This window comes from Corvus cornix, chromosome 5 (genome assembly GCF_000738735.6).
Source record: "Corvus cornix cornix isolate S_Up_H32 chromosome 5, ASM73873v5, whole genome shotgun sequence".
NCBI lineage: Eukaryota > Metazoa > Chordata > Aves > Passeriformes > Corvidae > Corvus > Corvus cornix.
The window spans coordinates 26,755,399-26,775,743 of NC_046335.1; the positions used below are offsets into that span (position 1 = coordinate 26,755,399).

The 20,345-nt window shown below is 35.6% G+C and overlaps 1 protein-coding gene across 4 annotated transcripts in view; it reads right to left on the minus strand.

Moving 5' to 3' along the window:
- AKAP6 (A-kinase anchoring protein 6) overlaps nt 1-20,345 on the minus strand; it is a 273,048-nt gene that overhangs the window by 179,314 nt on the left and 73,389 nt on the right. For all 4 annotated transcript variants that reach the window (XM_010392152.4, XM_039553019.1, XM_010392145.4 and 1 more), the window contains exons 3-4: nt 8,149-8,400; nt 1,305-3,086 (exon numbers count right to left, since the gene is read on the minus strand). In XM_010392152.4, the coding sequence (XP_010390454.3) occupies nt 1,305-3,086; nt 8,149-8,400 (2,034 nt within the window). The remainder of the gene's footprint in view (nt 1-1,304; nt 3,087-8,148; nt 8,401-20,345) is intronic.

A 20,345-nucleotide genomic window follows, 5' to 3' on the forward strand; every position in this document is an offset into this window, starting at 1 on the left:
ATTTGCACTTACAAAGACAGTTCTTTCATCAAAATCTGGAAGATGAACCCCACCCATGAAGATGGAAGGAACAACTTGCATCATTAAGCACTGCCCTGTAGAGCTGACAGCTGCTGCACCCTCATTTGTTTAAGAAGAAATCTCACTTTCTGTATTTTTCTACCCCGACTTTATACTCAAACTTCTCTAGCTCAACTATTTTCCTACTAGTCATAATACTTCCCATGCCTTCAAAAGTTACAGAAATCATGCTTGGTAAGAAGGACTTTCTGGCCACATAAAACAAGTCCTTTTTTTTCCTCAGCTCATACACAACTTGATAATATTGCAGATATCAGATTTAGCATTTAGATGCCAATGTCACCCTCCAATGCATGTGCTATGAATTTTAAAACATTTTGAAATCTAATAGAGATGGAGCTTTCTTTTCTGAAAACTTAAATGCTGTTGAGGATGGCCATGAAATGCTCTGAGTTGAAGAGCTCTCTACAGTGGCCTGGAAGACAAACGCATCAGAAAACTGAAACAAACATTTGCTGTAAATGTAATCTAAGAATTATATTAGTGAGATGGCTAGGTCTTTATCTGATTATTCATTCAAATTCTCTTCGTTTTCCAAAGTTTATCTTTTTTCTCAAAAACTTCTCAACAAAATCCCATCTCATCTGAAGTTTAGTGGAATAGTATGTAATTATTGCTCTAGCATATTGCACTAATACATTGCTATTATTTAAGAATGATTATTTAAGTAAATAAAAAAAGTTTTTTAGTTTTTTGCTTAGTTCCACCAACACAGGAGGGAAAATAATCACTGCAAGAGAAGAGAAGTAATTAAAAAGAAATATTGTTATTATACTTAATTTGAAAGGAATTCCTATTCTTGGACTAAAACAAATCTTTTTAATGAAGAAAATAGGTAGACAATATTAAATATAGCTTCATTCAAATACAATGAAGATCCCTGATTCTCTAATGTTTATTTTTCCCTTCCTACAAAAAATAACTTGTCATGTACTCAATCTCAGCAAAGAGAAGTGGTGTTGGTAAAACAATGTTTTACCAAGTTTAAAGGCATTGATGTAAGTAAAATACTATAGGCAAATTCTGTAGAGTTAGTTAAAGTTAACTTCAATCTATTTTAATTAGAATAACTGCTGCTGTTCTCTACTTCCAGCAGCCACTGGATGAGACTATTTTCAGCATTAAAAGAAAACAAGAAAGCAACCCTATCCCTGCCAGCAGCTCCATCTCCACATACAGGCTTCTAAAGAACACAGCAAAAGAATATAGGATTATTGCCTTACCTCAATTTTTTCCCATATGGTTTCATAATTCTCTTGATGTTGTATATCTTGCATCAGTTGATGAATTAAAGCTGATTTATTTGAAGGAGAAGTCTCATTCCCAGTGAGCTGAGTGGCAGCAGTTCTTTCTGACTTTTCTTCAATGTATTTTTTAATGCAAGATGCAGGCATACAAAGATCTTCATCAGAGAGAATATCACTGAGAGGCCCAGATTCAATACTGTCACCTAAGGAGGATACTATATCACTTGAAGAACTTGGTGAAATTCTGCCCCTTTTTTTGTGCTTTTTTGTCTGGTATGTTGGATACATTTCTGAATCTGAGTTCATTTCTGACAGCTCCCAGTCATCAATGTTTTGAATGGTTTCCCTTCTGGGCTTTTGGGGCAGCAACTTGGTCAAATTTTCTAGTTTTAAAGCTAATACTTCAGTCTGTTTGAGATGTGAAGGAAGTGCTAAATATTCATCAGATCCATACCACACCTCACTACTGTCCTTACTGGTTTTTTGAGTATAATGTGGTGTTGAGGATAAGCTTTTATTTTTCTTTCTTCTCAGTAGAAGAGGGGATGAGTTGGAAAGCTCAGAACCAGCTGAAGAAGCACTCTTTTGGCTATGCGTTGCTGAACTGAAGGGCTCAGCTTTACCTTGTGATTGCCCGTTTGGATCTCTCTGGTTACAAGAATCTGACGATGCAGAAGAATCTGTTTCTGTCTCCTCCAGAGACTTAGAGTTATGAGAAGTAATCCCATTCTGTAGAGAACATCCTCTTTTCTTGCCTTGTGTTGATGGAGCTGTTTTACATATACTTCCAGGTGTTCTGTCAGTTTTCACTTTCTCTGGAGAATCATGAGACTTATTGTGCTTTGATTTTTCTTTACTAGTGTAGAAAGTAGACTTTCCTAGAATTATGGGACTGTCTTTAAAGTGATTATTTATTGTGTACTCAAGATTTTTATCACTTATTGTATTTAAGCAATCGTACGACTGACTAACTGCAGATGGGCTGTTAGTATAGGGCGACTGTAAAGCCAGGCAAAGCTTGGACCTGTCTGGTGGATCTAACAATGAGGGTGTACTTCTACTCATTTCACTTTTAACTATTTGAGAGATTTGCCTTTTTAGACCATTGGCTTCCATATAATCTTTAAACACATCATCTTTCAGAAATAGACCTCTTTTTGGCAACGTAGGCTGCGTAGGGGAGTCTTCATTATAGTTAAAGCAGTCTCTTATGGACCTCTTAGGTGTTGAATTTTCACAGTGTTTGATTTTTTCCCCAGTGTGCTGTGGAAGATTGCATTCTGGATTCTTTGATACAGAAACTGCTTTGCTGTCTGTAGGTAAAACACCATTTTCAGAGTAATCACCTTTAGAAAGAGAGGAATTTGCAGAAGGAGATACTAATGAGAGGTCATGTGATGCTTTCTTGTCTTTGCTTTCTTCTCCATCTTCTGCTGAAAGAGGTACAGGATTTTCTTTCTCCTTCAATGTTTCATTACACTGGGGAGCAATGGAATCTGTTGCTACTGCAAGTAAACCCACACTTCTGATAAGTCCTGGAAATTCCTTATCCATCTCACTGCAGTTCCAGGATTCAAATGATTTTGCCTTCCCTTGACTGGAGGTCATATCATCCAGAGCACCAAGCAAATCCTCACTAGGACTGTAGTCAGATAGTTCAAATGCAGTAATACCACAATCCAGGGACAAGTAATTTTGAGAACATTTGATGGTTAACTGTCCAGAATCATCAACTTCAGTTAAAGAGTCAAGGCGATCCTGAAATACAAAAAGAATTGGTACTTTTTTTGAAAATTATTTTTCATATACAGAACACACAAAGTAATTAAGCAAAAAATACTTCCTGTGTTTCACTGCCTAAGATCTAGAAAAGGATTCATCACTGACCTGCCTTTTTTTGCAGTACCCTGTAGATGAGCTAACCATTCTGAAGTATTTGGGAATTAAAAATGGCAATAAGCTGAAAAATGCTTCATTTCAGTCTGGTGCAGTAAGTTGTCTAAAAACTGCAATTCACTTTTTTATTGGTATTTTCCTCATTTAATTCTGTTTTCAGTTTTACTTACTGTGTAGGCGGGAACTCAGAAATTCCATACAGCAGACTTGAAGTATTTTCTGTGTTAACTACCTCGAGCAGGAGGAAGAGTACCTTGGGGGCTGCTGAGTGTACCAGTCTCCTTGTTAATCTTGAGTTTTCAAAAATTCATGCTGCTCTACAGTCCTTCAGTTGATTGGCAGAATGTTTTTTCCAAGCATCACGTAGCAATGATGGACATTTTTTCCCATAATTGTAAAATAGAGATTGCTAATTACATTTCACTTTTTTGTAGCATTATCACCTGAAAATTTATTTGCCAGATATTTAGAGCACAAATGAAGAACTTCACAAGGAAAAGAAACTATAGCCACGAATGCTAAGCCTCCAGCCTCCCATTTTTTCTCAATGGAAGTCCTTCAATCTCAGAAACATGGACATAGCCAGAGGAGACCATCTCAGATGGCAAATGAGATTTTAAGATCAAAGTCAAATTAGTGCTTATAAATATTTTGGTCTTATTTGAAGGACAGTAAAAAAAATCTGATGAGATTCAGATCCAAAAACTGCATGATAAATAACAATCATGGCAAAATTATATTTAGTATAGAGTGTAAGCATATTTTCAGTAGATCTTCTAATATATATACAGGACTTTTGCTTACAGAGACTACTTTAAAAAAACGTCATGAAGGGGAGAAATTCATGTTCTAGGATTCTAAATTTACATGCCTAAATCAGTATACCGGTCTTTCTTTCCAGGTTTGTTCTCATAGTAGTTTTTTGAAGCAAACTCCTGGGTATCCACAATAGGTTTATGTCTGAATTATTCTCTGGAACAACTTGTCTCAATACATTGCCCAAATCCATAGTTGAAAGACCTTTAGCATCATGCTTGAAGAAGGTGCAATAACCAAGTAATCTCTCCATCTCACAATAAACTGCTCAGATTTTTCCTGAACAGGAATCATCTCAATAAAGAAGGCTATTGTTTGGCAATTCCCATAAACATAAAAACATAAAATATCCAAGCCCTGTACTCCATCCACCCCCCCCACCCTTGCATTACTCAAAGTAAAAATAGAAAAAAATCCTCCAGCTAAAAATATTTATAGAAAAAATTTACTAGAAGGGTATTTATCAGCCATAGTCTTGGATACTGAATGTATTTCTTATTTAAGACATTCTATCCAGATGTAGATCCCATGCCACAAATTTGGCACTATCAACAGCTCAGAATTAAAAGAATTTTCTATAAATCTGTCAAATTTATATATTGGAGCTTCATTTGTTAAGGAAAATGGTGGCTAAACAACGACCACTATTACAACTGCATTGTCCTTTTAATCTCAGGAAATTATTAGAAATGGTAAAGCCATATATATAAATCAAAACCCTTTCCAAGGCCCTAAAGGCCTTTATATTTTCTGAATAATGAGCTCCATTCCTTCGTCTCTTAAAAATGTGTTTATTAACTTTAATAAAATTTACAATCATATGTATTAAACCATCTTGCTTTGTCATTTTCCAAGCAGCCTCTGAAATATGTGCTTCAGATGAGTTTTATTTAATGCCAATATTACCATGTTTTCATTGTTTTTATCTCAGAAAAAAAATTAATTATTTGTACAACTACCAATAGAAAAGCCCTAGTTAATTTTTTTTTCCCTTTTCATGTGGTAATGCTTCCTTTAAAGGTCTCTAGGCTGTTTCCAATACTTCTTGTATTTATATTTAAAGCAGTAAAATTCAGCCCTTTTTTTCACTTTTTCAAATGAACTTATTCAATATGTAAGATATTTCTGTTTAAGAACACAGGAATTTGCTGTATTTTACCAAAGCCTGATCTTTTTCTTTTTTCCTGGTTTCTCAATTCTGGCATAAAACTCAGGCTGCACAGAACTTATTTTTCTTTCCTTCTTAAGTATCTCTGGTTAAGTCCTGAAGGAGAAATGGTCCTTCAAAATCTTAACTTTTCAAAGTTTTTTTTTATTAAAACAATTATTTTCTTAATTTTGCACCTCTGTCAGAGCAGACAGCTTGCATCACAGTTGCCTCTATTTCCTCCAAGCCATAAAACTTTGTGTGCCCTTTCCTGCTGCATCCTGTTGGGTGTGGCACTGCTGGGCCAGCCTAAAGCACACTTACTGCCTGCCCAGTGGTGAGCTGGGTACCTAAGCCAGGCAGTGCAGCCTGTGCTGTACACTCGTGGATTTTGGTAGCTAGTCTGCCAGGGTTATTCCTGTCCATTATGCTGAGGACAGCTTGTGCATATTTATGGGTGTTACAGCTACAGTGTAAATACAGCCCAGGTGGGGCTGTGATTGACTGTGCATTCTATGAACTGACAGTGAATATTAACATGATCAAACAGTCTCACTGAACACCAAAGAAGCCTTGGCACTTCACTTCTTCTAGGGAACTCCTTGGTTAATGTCAGCTGCCAAAGCTGCTCTTCGGCATCATGCAGAACACTGGACTTAAGGAATGAGCTAAATATTTTGTGAAATTATAGGTTCATGAACTACAGAAAAGCATAGCATGTGAAATTTGTTCAAATCAAATTTCCATCTGGCCCAGTATCATGTTTCTGCATCAGTTCAAAACATTTTCTGCTAGCTGAGCTCTAAGACATGGGAATATATACATGGGCCTTCTACACACTTTTTTACCCTCACTCCCAGATTCTACGAACCATAGGGAGCAGCATAGGGATTTCCTCATCTGGAGGTTACAATTCCTCTAATCTTTGCTTATTCACATTTTTTTAAACTTATTTGCACTTCTAAGTGTCCTATACTAGTGAATTTCAAAATAGAATTCATTACTGTGTGAAATCTTCCTTCTTTTAATTGCAAACCAGAGGAGTTCTCAGTCTTAGGAGAGAAAATAAACTGGCATTCCTGGTTCATAATCCCAAAGGGGTACTGAAAATTAGGAGGATGTTTCTCCAGGGAATAGTTGTGTGGGCAAAGGTTTCTAGATTTTCTCAAACAGACTCACTATTCACCTATGCATGAAAATACCTAAAGGAAAATATTTGTATCATGAGGCACTTACTAGTCTTACAATGTAGTCATGTCTGGGAAAGGATGGGGGAGAAACACCAAAAAGATACAATTGTAGGAGTAGATACAATTGCCCCTACATTCTATTTTATTTTTTATAGTCATCAACTAAAGCCACTATCATAATACCTCATAAAAAGCTTGAATTCCTCAAGGTTAGAAACTGCAGAGCAATTTTCCCAAACCTATTCAAGCAATAGGGCAGAAACGTGTTATCAACTTTGTGTCCCTGCTATTGCTAGCCATTAAATTTATCAAATATTATTTATGTTTTAATTGGGGTGGATAAAAAAAATGGTGTCAGTATATTTTGTCTTTTATATTACCATGTAAGCCTACCTGAACACATGTGTTTTCCACACTGAAAAATAATCTTTCCTTCCCCAGTTAGTCCTTCTCTCTATAGCAAGGATGTTTTTATAGCAGTTGTAATCAGATCCAGATGGAACATTTCCTGTTCCTTAGTATCTGAATATGCACCTTCTTTATGTCTTGAAATTACCATGGCCTTGTCATAAAATAATGACTTCCCACTAAATCACAAATCTGAATATTAAGACAAGAGTAGATTTCCTTCAGACATGCCAGAAGTTTACCAAAAAGAGCAAAGCAGAAACTGAATCTGAAGCAGCCAGGTATGTACACATCAGGAAGAGGGGGTGTGGAAGGTGGGCCTGGGCATCTCTGGGCATTGATTTCTGGACCACCCACTTTGTTGTGCCAAAGACAAATACAAAACCCAACATGGAGCAGAGAAATATTCACATTCTCTTTGAACTTGAGTGTTATGAAATTCAGGACATGTCTAGGGGACTTCTGACTTCCTCTGTAACACAGGTCACAGAATTCACTGCATTGATCTAGAGTTCTCTTTCTGTAATTGCATCTAATCATAAAAGCATTTTATCTTAATCTTCAGACCATCAAATGAAAAATCCTCCACATGCTGTCTATTAACCATTAATTACCCTAACTATTAAAAATGTCCATCTTCTTTAAGTTTAAAAAATTAGGCCAGTTCTTCTGTTAATTTGGTAATGATAAGTTAATTTGGTAACGATAAATTCAAAGGATAAGGCATTTTAGTTAAATGAACCCAGGTTTACAAACCATTTACATGTGTGTGAATCTGGCATACTCTCAGAGTAAACAATGTATGATTCTTTCATCATTGTTTCTCAGACAAAATGTGTGACTGTGTAAAGACATAGTGCAGAATTGCCACTCAAAGACAATCTTCTTGCTATAAAGGAAGGTTGACCTAGGCTGGAAAGTTCTGGAAATATTTTTTAAGGTTCAGACTTCTGTGTGCAGGCAGGAAGTGTCTAAATTTCACTGAAGAAACCACTGCACACTGAAATTAACTTTTGAATTGGCTATAAACCTTAAATACCTGAGTGACCAGATGAACATCTCGGAACAGATGCACCTCTGTAAGTCTTTCAAATCCTTCCTGAAAAATATCTCAATCAAGAGAAAACATTGCTAGCCACTAGCATAACATTTCTGAAAGTTGATCTTAGTTTGCACTAACTTGGTTCAACAAGAACAGATATCAGCTGAAGATTAAAAAAAATAATAATTTAAAACAAATTTAGCAAAATATCTAGAAGTAAGTCATCCTTAAAATTGTCATCCTAGCAATTTTAAATGTGCAAGAGGGATGAGCTGCTTTGAACACAGATGAAATTCTTTTAATTGGATTTAGTTACTGTACCTCCTTAGTCTCTTCAGAAAATGCTTGCAGAATATCAGTCTGCCTGGTGTAGTTTCCATTGGCGTCTTGTAGTCCCTGGAGAATACGCTCTCTCAGAACCAGGACAGAAACACGTAGCTGGTGCCAGAGTAGTTGCACTGTATGGATATCAACTATCACATTGACAGAATAAGACAGAAGCTTCAGGGAAAACTCAGTCTCTAGCAGAGCATGAATTTGTTCAACGTGATCAGATATATCTTCACAAATATCCTGTAATGGAAAAATAAAGTAGATATTTAGGTATGGGCATGGTCCTTTCATGGATCAGATCTATTTTTCATGTACTTTTAATTAAATGCAGAATAAATATTTTTCATAGAGGAAATATACTGTAATTAATACATACAGATTTTTTCTCTTTTTTTATTCATGGCAATGCTACAGCAACTGAACCAGCAGCTGTCCTGTTTGGCAGTACTGCTCAGTAAGTGCAGAGACAGCATACAATAAAGAAGGATGGCACAACAAGATCACATGAATCAGAAGCAGAAAACTAACACCATAAAGTGACATCCTAGAAGACAGCAATAGGAATGAAAGTGGTAAGATTTCCAGGAGCTGTCTCCCTCTCTGCTCCACACACACACACACATACACACACACACACACACACTAGTTAAAATACAAAGAATCTGGTCTGTGCCATCATCAAAAAAATTCATTTGGACAGAATTCAAATCTAACCTCTATAACCAAGAAGGACAAAATTCTGGGATAGACTCAATGGGAATAAGCTATTTCTGCTACCCACTGCTGACTGTGATGGTGACAGGGTGCTGATTTTTATATAGTCTTGCTCTGGGGACAAAACTGAGCAGAAGATGGGTGGAAAAGGAGAAAGAGGGAAAACAGAAATGCTGTGAACAGCTGTGTTGAGAAAGGAGAAAGAAAATATGGATTACCAGGTTATAAAGCTAAACTTTTGATGGGATGGTATCCTCCAAATTTAAAATTAATTACAGATTACTATGGTTGTGCTGCATGCAGAGTAAAATAATTTCAGTCTACTCTTCATTTTCTTTGTGAAAGGGCAAGTCACCATAATAAAGAACATTTAGGCATATGCTATTTAGCAAACAACACTCTATAACAATTCCGTGAAAACAATGTGTAAAATGCATGTTGTATACAAGTAAGGAAATGTGATTAAAACACTGAAAAAAATTGGCACTGAACCCTAAAATTTTTTCTCTTACGTCTCTGGCAGTGACTTGAAGTGACTAAGATTAAGGTGACTTAATAGCATATTTAAATCCGAAACCTATTTCTTAAAAAAAAAAAAATTAATTTAATTCAAACCTTCAGAAATCTCATTTATAAATATAGATAGATATAGATAGATAGATATAGATATAGATACAAGTAAAAGTGAGAATAATCATAATTTTGCATTTCAAATTTCCTATTGAAACAATTCTATCAGAAAATTACAATGAAATTTTGTGTCTCTGGTTATACTCTTGGGGTTTTGTATGGCAATAGCATAACAGGAAAATTAGTAAACCTGATTATTTCTAAATTGATAATATAATACAGTAATTTCTTTAAGTTCAGATTTGGCACATTCAGTATGAAAGTAAAGACGAAGTATTGAATATTTAATTGCACATATGTAACATATTAAACCAAAATCATATCTCTAGATAATATTAAATATTTTTGTACAATAGATAGTACAATATTAGCTGTCATCAGGTGCTATTGGTAGTTACTCATTTTAATGAAACACTGACAGTTACATCAAGTCCTCTGCAGGAGCAGTTCTCAAAAATGCCAGACGAACACAAAACTTTGGAGTTTCAATGAGCAGATCATTGTATCTGCCTTGAGAGAAAGGCAGTATCTCTTCCCCTGTGTCCTCAGTCGCCTTGCTGTAACAAGCAGCATCTGTACTTGCAAGTACAACACCTGCCAAGATGTAGTGCTGCTAGTGCTCAGGGCTTCCAATATCCACACGCTTCAGGGTGAGCAAGTGGACACTCTAGTTACCAGATTAGCATGCTCATCTAATGCTACAGACACACAGAGCTAGAACTCTCTGAGCTTTGGAAATAGTTAATATTATCCTTTTAGCCAACTACAACTGACACATGACTGAAAAGCATAGCTGAAATTCTATGTTGTTTCAAAGAATATTTCCAATTAATTAGTATAACTGAACTTGTATTCACTTCTCCAAGATTGTTAATGTCTTTTCCTCTTGGCCATAATAGAGGAATTAATTAATTAATTAATTAATTTTAATTTCAGTGATTAAAAAATAGATTGTGTCCTTTAACTGTAATCTTGTAAATTAGACACAGTCTATAGAAAAATACTTAATATACTTCATTTAGACTTTCTATGTGAACGAGCTTAAAGATATGCCAGACTCCAAAACAAGTTTTTGATATATTCCAGCTTCATACATACAGTTACATGCTGAATTCAACTACCGTATGAATTCTCAGAGTGGTTGAAAACAAAGCCATAAGAAGAAAGAACTATCAATGAACAAGTCTTCTGACAATTGTCTTCTGACAACTGTTTGATAATGTATTGAAAATATTGGTTAGTGAATCTAGATAATACTATAAATCAAGAATTCAGACCCACACTTCAAATAAGTTTTCTCTTGATGTCCCATTATGCTAACTACCAAAGCACCTCAAATTTCTGAAGTAGACAAAATTTCCACAACAAACCAACTTTATACTGAAATGCAAATCCCAGCACCACTAGGGGTTTGAAAGAAGCAGATATTCAGAAACATACACTGTTAATTTTTGCATGGCTTGCTAGAAGTTGCTCATTTTCCTCAAAAAGCAAAGCCTATTTGCTTACAGACTACTGTGGCACACAGCAACAGCCAAGTGCTTTATGTACTAACAAGGTAATTATCAGCTTCTTACTGCTTCAGTAACATGGAGAGAACTTAAGCCCAAACTTGGTCACATCCAAGGTCACATTCCCTGATCTTATCATATAAGACTACCATGTCAGTAGAAGACTAAGTACCAGCTCTTAAAGGATTTAGGTTATAGGCAGAATGGGTGGCTTAAATAAAGCTTGTAAAAAAATAATTTAGACTCCTATTGATATCCCCTTTATTTGATTTTAACTGTCATACGATGGTGTGAAGGTGAAGGCTGTGCCAATGACAGAATAACTGTCATTAATAACTGTCATTGTAAAGGTTAATGCTAGACTTCAGGAGAAAATAATTACAAAGAAATGCTAAGTTTTGCCATGTAAGTTAATTCTGATTAGTGTTCAGAGGAATGGCACTAATAAAGCTGCATCCTATTTACTTGTACCTTTTCTCTACACTCGCCTGGCACAAACCAGCCTCTCAAGAGGAAACAATATAATGTTAAATCCGCTGGACATTTTCTAGTAAAACTTTTTCTTACTACTGTACCTGATGTCTAGATTTACATATAATTCAGTAAAATTAAATAATTGCACCTAGCACAGCTTTTAATTTAATAATTTTCTGTAATAATGCAGTTCAAATAGTGCACAAAAATGTTATGTTATGTTATGTTATGTTATGTTATGTTATGTTATTTCACAATTTTACTGAGGCTCAGTATCAAGACCTGGTACAATATGGTTTTGTTCTCATCCTTCCTAGCTGCTTGTAGATGACAGTGTTAAATAGAGCAAAACCAGCAGAACACTGTTTTGTGCCTTTTTACACTTTGCGTTTATTTATAAAGATCAGCAGTATCACAAGATAGTAGCTAAATGCTGTCATGAGTGCCAGTTGCTCTTACCAGAAGTGGTGGGTAGATAAAATAAATCATGCACTTTTAAGTAATAATCTGTTGGCATCTATTTGTAAATAAGCATAGGTCCAGGTCATTGATAGTAATATAAAGCCTATACATATAAGTGTGCAAAATCTTCCCCATTCTAACAGTATATAGTTTCATAAGATATTATCATCTGATTTTTAGAAAGCACCATTTCCAAAACAATTTTTATGATCATTAATCTCACATGTCAGCTAGGCATTTTTATTTTTACATATTTTCATTGTGGTATTAAGGTAAAGATTTTGTCATCCTCTCATGGGCTTTCCTGTAGCACTGACTGGAATTTTTCAGGCTAGAGAGGTTGTACCCCATTTGGCTGCCAACTGCCCACTTCACTCAGTCTTCCAGACAGCTGATCCTGTAATTTGCAGCTGTTGAATCCATCAGCCTGCACATAGCCCCCCCACCGTCAACTAAAATAGCCCGAACTGCAAACCCTGCACTGGATGAAGAAAAGTGCATAAACAAACCCACAAGAGTCAATGAAAACAGCTTTGATGTTGACTTTTAAAAATATTTTCTGTCTGGTCTTCAAGAAATTGTGTTAAGATGTACATGAAACTACTGAAAGATTAAAGGTTGGAATATGTTGCTTTTGAGTTAGTATCAGTGACAGAGAAGCTGTACTGGAGATTTTGTTCTTTGATCTTGCAGTGAAACTTCTGCAGGAAAAACAGTTGCTACTGCATCTTACAACTGCTGTACATGCAAACATAATCTATGATTTAAGAAAATGTCTATCTATTTGGTCTTTCCTTTTAAGTGCTTTTTAATTCCTCAGAAGACAAATATTCCAATCAGAATGTACAAATTCTTCTCTTTAGAAAAAAAATTTAGAATATATGCCAGAGAATTTTTAGATTTGTTACTTTAATTGAACTTGAAAATTATACATTAAACTAATTCTCTGCACTACTCTTTTATGCTTATGCATCTTTTAGAATGGTGTTTTTCTTTTAAAATGCACTCTGACTTCTCAAAGAGTTCGTTTCTCATTTTTTCATCCCTACCTGCTGTACATTCAGTGTTATAATAAGGATAAAACTGTTCTCTTCTATTATTGGTGAAACCTTAAGAGCAAATTCTACACAAAATTTTTTGCAGCTATTTTAAAGTAAACAATTAAGCCAAACAAAATAACCATATGTGAAAAATCCAGACTTTGAATAAGCAAAATCAACTGCAAGGGAAAGACCCGGACTGACTTTGAGTTACCATCTAGTCAAAAAGTGTTTGAAGTACTAAAGTAATGTAGCTGGTACGGCTGTGGCATTCAGTGACTAAGGGAAATGAATGCATTTTACTGGGTGAAGAATGCAAACAAAAGCAGCTACCAAGAGGGTTCTGAGATCACTGGCCCTGCCTTCTGCTCCATCATTTTCTGCACATTATTCTCTTTTTCAGGTTGGCTTTTATTTTGATTAAGTTACTCTCATTATTTTAAGTGAGAAAAATTCTAATTATTGCAAAATTCCAGTAAGGGGATCTAGGATGATCCACTTTCTATTGTACAAATATTGAAAAATTCTCAAAAAAGTTTTGAAAACAAATATTCAGTTTAGTGAGCTCTAAATAGGCATGTTTCTACTGTGTTTTGTTATCTCAGGAATTGATGAGTTACATTCTTATATCCCTGTACTTAAAAATAATGTGAAAGAGATGTCAAATCATCAGTTCTTTGACACAGCTGCTAAAATAGTAATGGTTTTTATGTGATTGTAACAAACACAGATTTGCTCTGGAATAATATATTAGTTGTTTATGCGATGTGTTTTACTTGTTTGGTTGTTGTGCAAGTACATTGGTTGACTATCTATCTACAAGGAAAATGAGCAAGAAGAAAGGAAAATATGACATCACATGCTAAGCACTTCAGGCTGAGGAAAAATGCCTGAAATGTTAATGGTGAAACTCCTGTCTTGGGATTCCAGCAATTTGCATTTGTTTTGCCATATGGACCATTGCTGGGGCCAAAGGATCAAACATACTGGGAACATGCAAAAGGATCCTTTTGTCCAGAAACAGGGCAGTTGCTGGTGGAAGTTATTCCAGCTCACTTGCCAGGACCAGCTGCAGTGTCTCACAAACCTAGTCCAGCCTGTACCTTTTCTGTAGGAGGGAATGGCCGCAGGGAAGAGAGACTGCTTTCAAATGTTTATTTCCCCTACTAAATTTAATCAGTAATTTAATGGAAAAAGTCTTTCTGAACACAGCATTCACCACAGGCCAGACTCATAATTAAAGTAAGCATTTTGTTCACCCAGGAAGCTTCAGATAGCTGATGCACAAAACCACTCTAAGGCCTGGGGTGGAACTGGAGAGGCACAGGAGAAGTTATGGCAGTAAAATGAGGGACATCAGTGTGAAAGAGTGTTGTGTAAACAAGTCTGGGCTAGCCACTTCTGGGATATTCCTGACAATGGTAAAGTTAGCGCATGAATTGCATTTGTGTAAGAAACTGCAAATGCAAGGTGAATATAGCAAATAAGTTGCTGTGGGAAGAGATGCAACCTCTGCAACTAAATATTGTTTTCATATTCCTGAACTTCCACTGGGTCTACTGTGCAATCTGCCTACAGCTACAACGTAAAAACCCTTTGAAAGACTCAGAATAAAAGATATGTTCTTGTATCCCCAAGCCCACAATTGGAATCTTCCAATAAAGTTATCACTGTACAACATTCCTTCCATGCATAACTGTACAAATTTTCATTTATCTTACTTTAAGCATGTTAAAGCAAACTGATTTTTATCTAGGGCTAACTTTGAAAATTTTAAAATAATTAAAATTGATATAAAATGTTATGTGTGTGCTGACTGAAGCCTGGATTTGCACTACACTCTGGAAGACATCATTGCACAGGTACTCTAGAACAGTTCATGCAAGAAGATAAATAGTACTGAACTGTGCAATTGAGTAGCAGGTTTTGTTTCTAGCTACTTCTGACAATAGAAGAAAAATACCAAAATCCTAAGAAAACCTAGTCAAGCAAGTGGTAGTAGAGGTAAGTTTGGGAACAAAAATGCATTTTTCAAATGCCTGTTCATTGGATAATGGTAATTATATATCTATTTCTAAATAACACTGATTATTTAAGGCCACAAAGAAATGAGAAAAAATTATGAGGTAGCTTTATACTAAGCACACTCATCATGTATTATACAGTCATATCTCTAAGTGGAATATCTATTCATGTCTGAAATGGAAGAGAGACGACTTATTAAAACATCCTTCAAATACCTTATAGTTCTCTTCACATAACTCTACATTTTATACCGTAATAGAAGAACGTAGAACATATTTTCCAATTCTCTTGATACCCACCTTTGATTCTTACTTTTTTTACTCTCTTTACCCAGCACTTTCTTGCTTTCTATATACATATATACTAAGTGTAATTTAGAAGCATTTCTAACTATTTCAAATAACCACAGACAAATAAAAATTGAGGACGAAATGGAAGTACATTTTACTCACAGTGAACATATATACTCTGCAGTAGCTAAGCCAACCAGTTCTTGCTAGCCTAGCCAGGACTAGGTAGTTTCTGACCTCACTGTAGAGAGTAGTTCAATGGCTATGAGGAAACCCCTACTACCATTTCATGCAAGACATGAACTTTGAACATGACAAAAACTTAATGTGACAAAAAATCATGTCAGCTAGATGAAGAAACAGAAAGAAGACTGCTCCTATTATTCAATCATAACTTCTATAATTTTATCTACTATATGAAATAAATAGCAGAATTCAATGCTATTGTACTAATAGTTCAATAATTTTCCAGCAAAACTGGTTATCCTTTTGAAAACATTGAATTTCAAACAGCTATGCTGACAAACTATTACCCTGACAGCTCAGCTTTGAATGTGTCCCACTCTTGTTCTCTCCTCATTTTTAGTTTGAAGAATATTTGGAATTAATCTTGGCATAGAATAAGAAAGTTTCTATAATTGTTTAAGATTTCTCCAGTGCTTCATTGTCTGAGCTCTATTTTCTGGTGAGCCAATCTGTCTTTGTTGTTTCTACAAGAAAATATCTTAAAATCTATCTTAAAATATTTTTTCAGTTTACAGACCTCTTTAGAAAGACTCTGGTTTTCATTAAATTCAATATATGTAATTAGGGTCTTTGAGAACAGCTGCTCTTAAGAGAAGAGTTTAGGTAAAAGAGAAAAATTTATTGGAAAAAAAGTCTCATTCTTGAAATAATGAAGTTTTAAATTACAAACAAAATGTATCCCTACATAAATAGCACAAAGTATTTTGGGCAGCAATGAACTACTGAAACATAAGATATCAGGATAAATAAATAAATAAAAGGAACTTCAAGTTCACACAGGACAAAAATTCAGGCCTTCCGCATAGACATGCAGAACATAACAGAAAAATTTTAATCGAAATATTTTGACTTGCTAAAGCCAAAGAATGCTAACCTCATTCACTCTCTTTGACTGAAGCTCAGTGACTATAACAGAATTTAATAAAGGATGGTGAGACTCTCATCTCAAATGAGATAGGAAGAGTCAGAAGTGAAGAACTACCATCTGTGCCAGGTCTTCTATATGAAACTTGATAGCATGATAGGAAGTTTTCAAGATAAGTGGCTGTTTATATCATTGCAGCTAAGCCTCTGAGAGCTTCTGTGACATGTTTTTGAAGTTATATACCATCAGTCATTATTTAGGACAGCAAAAAGGACAGAAACTGTCTTGTTCTTTATTACCAGACTTCACTTTATTGGTTCCCTTTTATGTTGTTCAATGAATCATAGAATCATTTTGGTTGGAAAAGACCAAAAGCTAACATTTAATCAATTAAATCTTATGGGGATTACTGAGATTTTTTTGCTTGATTTAGAAACATGGAAAAGAAACCGTAGAGTCTATCTTGCATGCTGCTTGATGTTTGTGACCTTCCTTCCCTCTCTCTTGAACAACAAATATTCAAGTGAGCTGGAAAGTCCTTGTAGAACTCCCAATGTGTTAGCAACAATTACAAAGCGCTTAGAGCATCTGGAGGCACTTCCTGTAGTCTGAAACAGCTACCACCTACCCAGCATACTAGGAGACTTGTTCCATTCTGGATATTACTTACTGTGTTGCAAGAGTCAGGGTTAGAATGTATAAAGTGGTGTTAGAAAAAAAGGAAAGGGAAAGGGAAAGGGAAAGGGAAAGGGAAAGGGAAAGGGAAAGGGAAAGGGAAAGGGAAAGGGAAAGGGAAAGGGAAAGGAGGATTAAAACCCCACATACCACAAACAAACAAACAAAATAACCAAACAAAACAAAACCACCTATATTTGCCATATTGAGGAAGAACAATTTGAAAGACTGGCAGAAAGCTATTTTACATGCTTAACATCTCAAGTGAAGAAATAAAGGAACAAATTTTAGGGAAAATATTATATGTCTTAAAGACATCTAAAATGTACAAGATTTTTATTCTAATTTCAATTCTGAAATTGCACATGAAATTTCTTGCTTTCATTACAGAAAGAGTTCTTTGAGCAGACTAATCAAGTCCCTTATCACAGAACAATGGAATGGTTTGGATTGAAAGGGACATTAAAGACCATCTCATTCCAACACCACTGCCATGGACAGGGACACCTCCCGCTAGACCAGGTTGCTCAGAGCCCCATCCAACCTGGCCTAGAACACTTCTAGGGATGGGGCATCCACAGCTTCTCTGGGCAACCTGTTCCAGAGCCTCACCACCTTCCCAATAAAGAATTTCGTCTTAATATCTAACCTAAACCTATTCTCTTTCAGTTTGAAGCCATTTCCCCTTGTCCTGTCACTACAGTTCCTGATGATTATGATTATTATTGTTCCAGATTAGACAATACATTAAAAATTGTTCCTCATTAGTTTCTGATATGTACAACATAGGTCACAGAGAATGTTCCTGTGGTTTTTGACCTGAAATACAATAAAGACAAAACCAAACAAAAAAATCCTCTCGTTTACATCCACAAAAGGAAAAATAGGGTAGGGGTTTTTGCAGGCTTTTTTAGAAGAAATATAATGGAGATTAAATTGGAACCTGTAATTATGGGACTGGCATGACATTCAGAGCTATCTGAACCACTCAAACCACATGTTTACATGGGACTTTACATACAAAAGCAACTAACATATATTAACTAGTATTTCACGCTATGATTATTTCCAAATCTCACTTTCATCACACATGTGTATAATATTAATACAAATGTATATTTAAAAGTCTGCCTATAATATCTTCTTTTCAAACAAAATCATGTCCATAAGATCCTTGAATTTTTGATTTAGATGTAAAAAGTGTGCTGTATAAGTAGCAAATGATCACAGACTCAGATTTTGCACAATATTCGCAGAAGATTGGTCAGAAATACTTCTAACATAAGCTAGTAAAAATTGTCATATCTACAACACTTCTTTATAATTAAATTATCTCTAAGCAAACTAAAATTCTCTGTCATTAATAATAATGCTTGTCCTGGCTGCTTATAAATACAAGCATGACAGACGTTAGCATTTTAATACTAGAATTGGGTCTAAATATTTAATTTTAAAATTAGACATAATATTTTGGTTAGAACTACTCAAATACACTGTACTTGTAATTTAGAAACATGTTATAACACTGTAGAGCACATTCCAACAATATATTCCTACAAGGAACATTCCAGTGTGACAGTTCTGAGAAGACAGCTTGCGCTCTGTTAGGATAATTCTAATGGTGCCGATTTTTGGCTTTACAAGAGAATTTTCCAGTGTAAAGCACTGACACACTTAACAGCTTTTAAGATGTTGCTGCTTGAGAAAGTACTTGTGCACTACACAGTAGGCCTGAAGTGCCTTGAAAGAAGGAGGAAATGAGCAGTGTTTATCTAAATATTTATTCATTTTTATATATACATCTGCATATATATAGGCAAATATATTTATTACATGATGCTAACTGGAATAAGATCCTTGATTTATAAAGCACTTCCTAGTCAGTGTCATTTGCATCTTTAGGAAAGCAAGACAGCATGGCCTGTGAGACAAATTTTTTCTTGTGCACACAGTAAACAGTTTTACCTCTGAACACGCTGGTTCTTTATATGACACTTTATTTTCAAGCTAAAGAAATAAGTTATAAATTATCTTTTTGTAGACTGTAGCTTTCAGTGATGTGTGTAACTCTCGCCACTGTGCAGGCTCAATGAGAAAGGTTGTTTCCATGCCTGGGCTTGTAAAGCAACCCTTTGAAATTCAATAGCCAAACTGGTCTGTGCAGGAGCTAATGAATGTAAGTGGCTTTAAGATTCTCATATGTGTTTGTGCATTTTAGTCACGTGTAAATATTTATATTTCCTGCAAAAATAGTCATCATCAATTGAGCCTTGGACTGGATTTAGACAAAGTCAAATCTTTTATCTTCCTCTGATAATAAGGTTCACAATAAATGGCATTGGATCCCTGAATCATGGCATTCTGAAATATAGACGGGGAATAGGAAAGGTAAGGGGCACATAAATTGCAAGTGTTCATATTTCCATGTTCTTCCTGGAACAAGTGGGCTGGCTCTGCAGAGCCCTAGGTGGGTCACAAGCTTTGCTCTGTGATAAAGCGGCTGTGCTGCCGCTGGGCTGGATGTGAGCCTGGAAATACAGTAACCCCTGGAGCTAACAGCCCTGCCAAAGCCTGGCTCACCCTGCCCAGCAAGGGCAGCTGCACTGGCTCCACCCCCTGCACAGGCAGTATAAAATGCCCATGGACACTGAGACTAACCCTGGTAGGCTTTACAGTACAACAATCTTTACAGTCTTACTGTACAACAATCTTGAAAAGAACACTTGAAGCAGCCCTGACCACAATACTGTGATTTCTAGTCTGGATCTGGTAACAAGAAACATCCCTCCCACCCACACACCCCAAAAGCCTATGTTCTTAGGGGCTCCTGTATTTTTTGTATTTTCAACACATTTCAAAAATACAATATATTTCTGTGCAGGTCATCTTCTACCAAAGCATTAAATCCATAAAGCTGTAGAAAAACTAAAAACGTTTTCCTTTTCTTGACAAGCCACAGTCAGGTCAGTCAATCTTGGCAAGTTTGGGTAAAATGGAAGGAGCACTGGTATTTAAAAACAATCTTTTTTATTTCTCTTACAGCTCCTAAATATTGAGGCCTTTTCATAGACACATTTTCACCACTTTATCAAGAATTTTGTGAGAAACTGAGTTACTCTAAGCCAATGGGAAGCTTGGTCATCTGAGAAATTCTTGAAATTGTATTGATAACAGCAAGTCTGTCAACATAATATATCTATATATCCCCCCCTCATCCATTCTCTTAAAATTGTACCACTGACTATAATTCAAT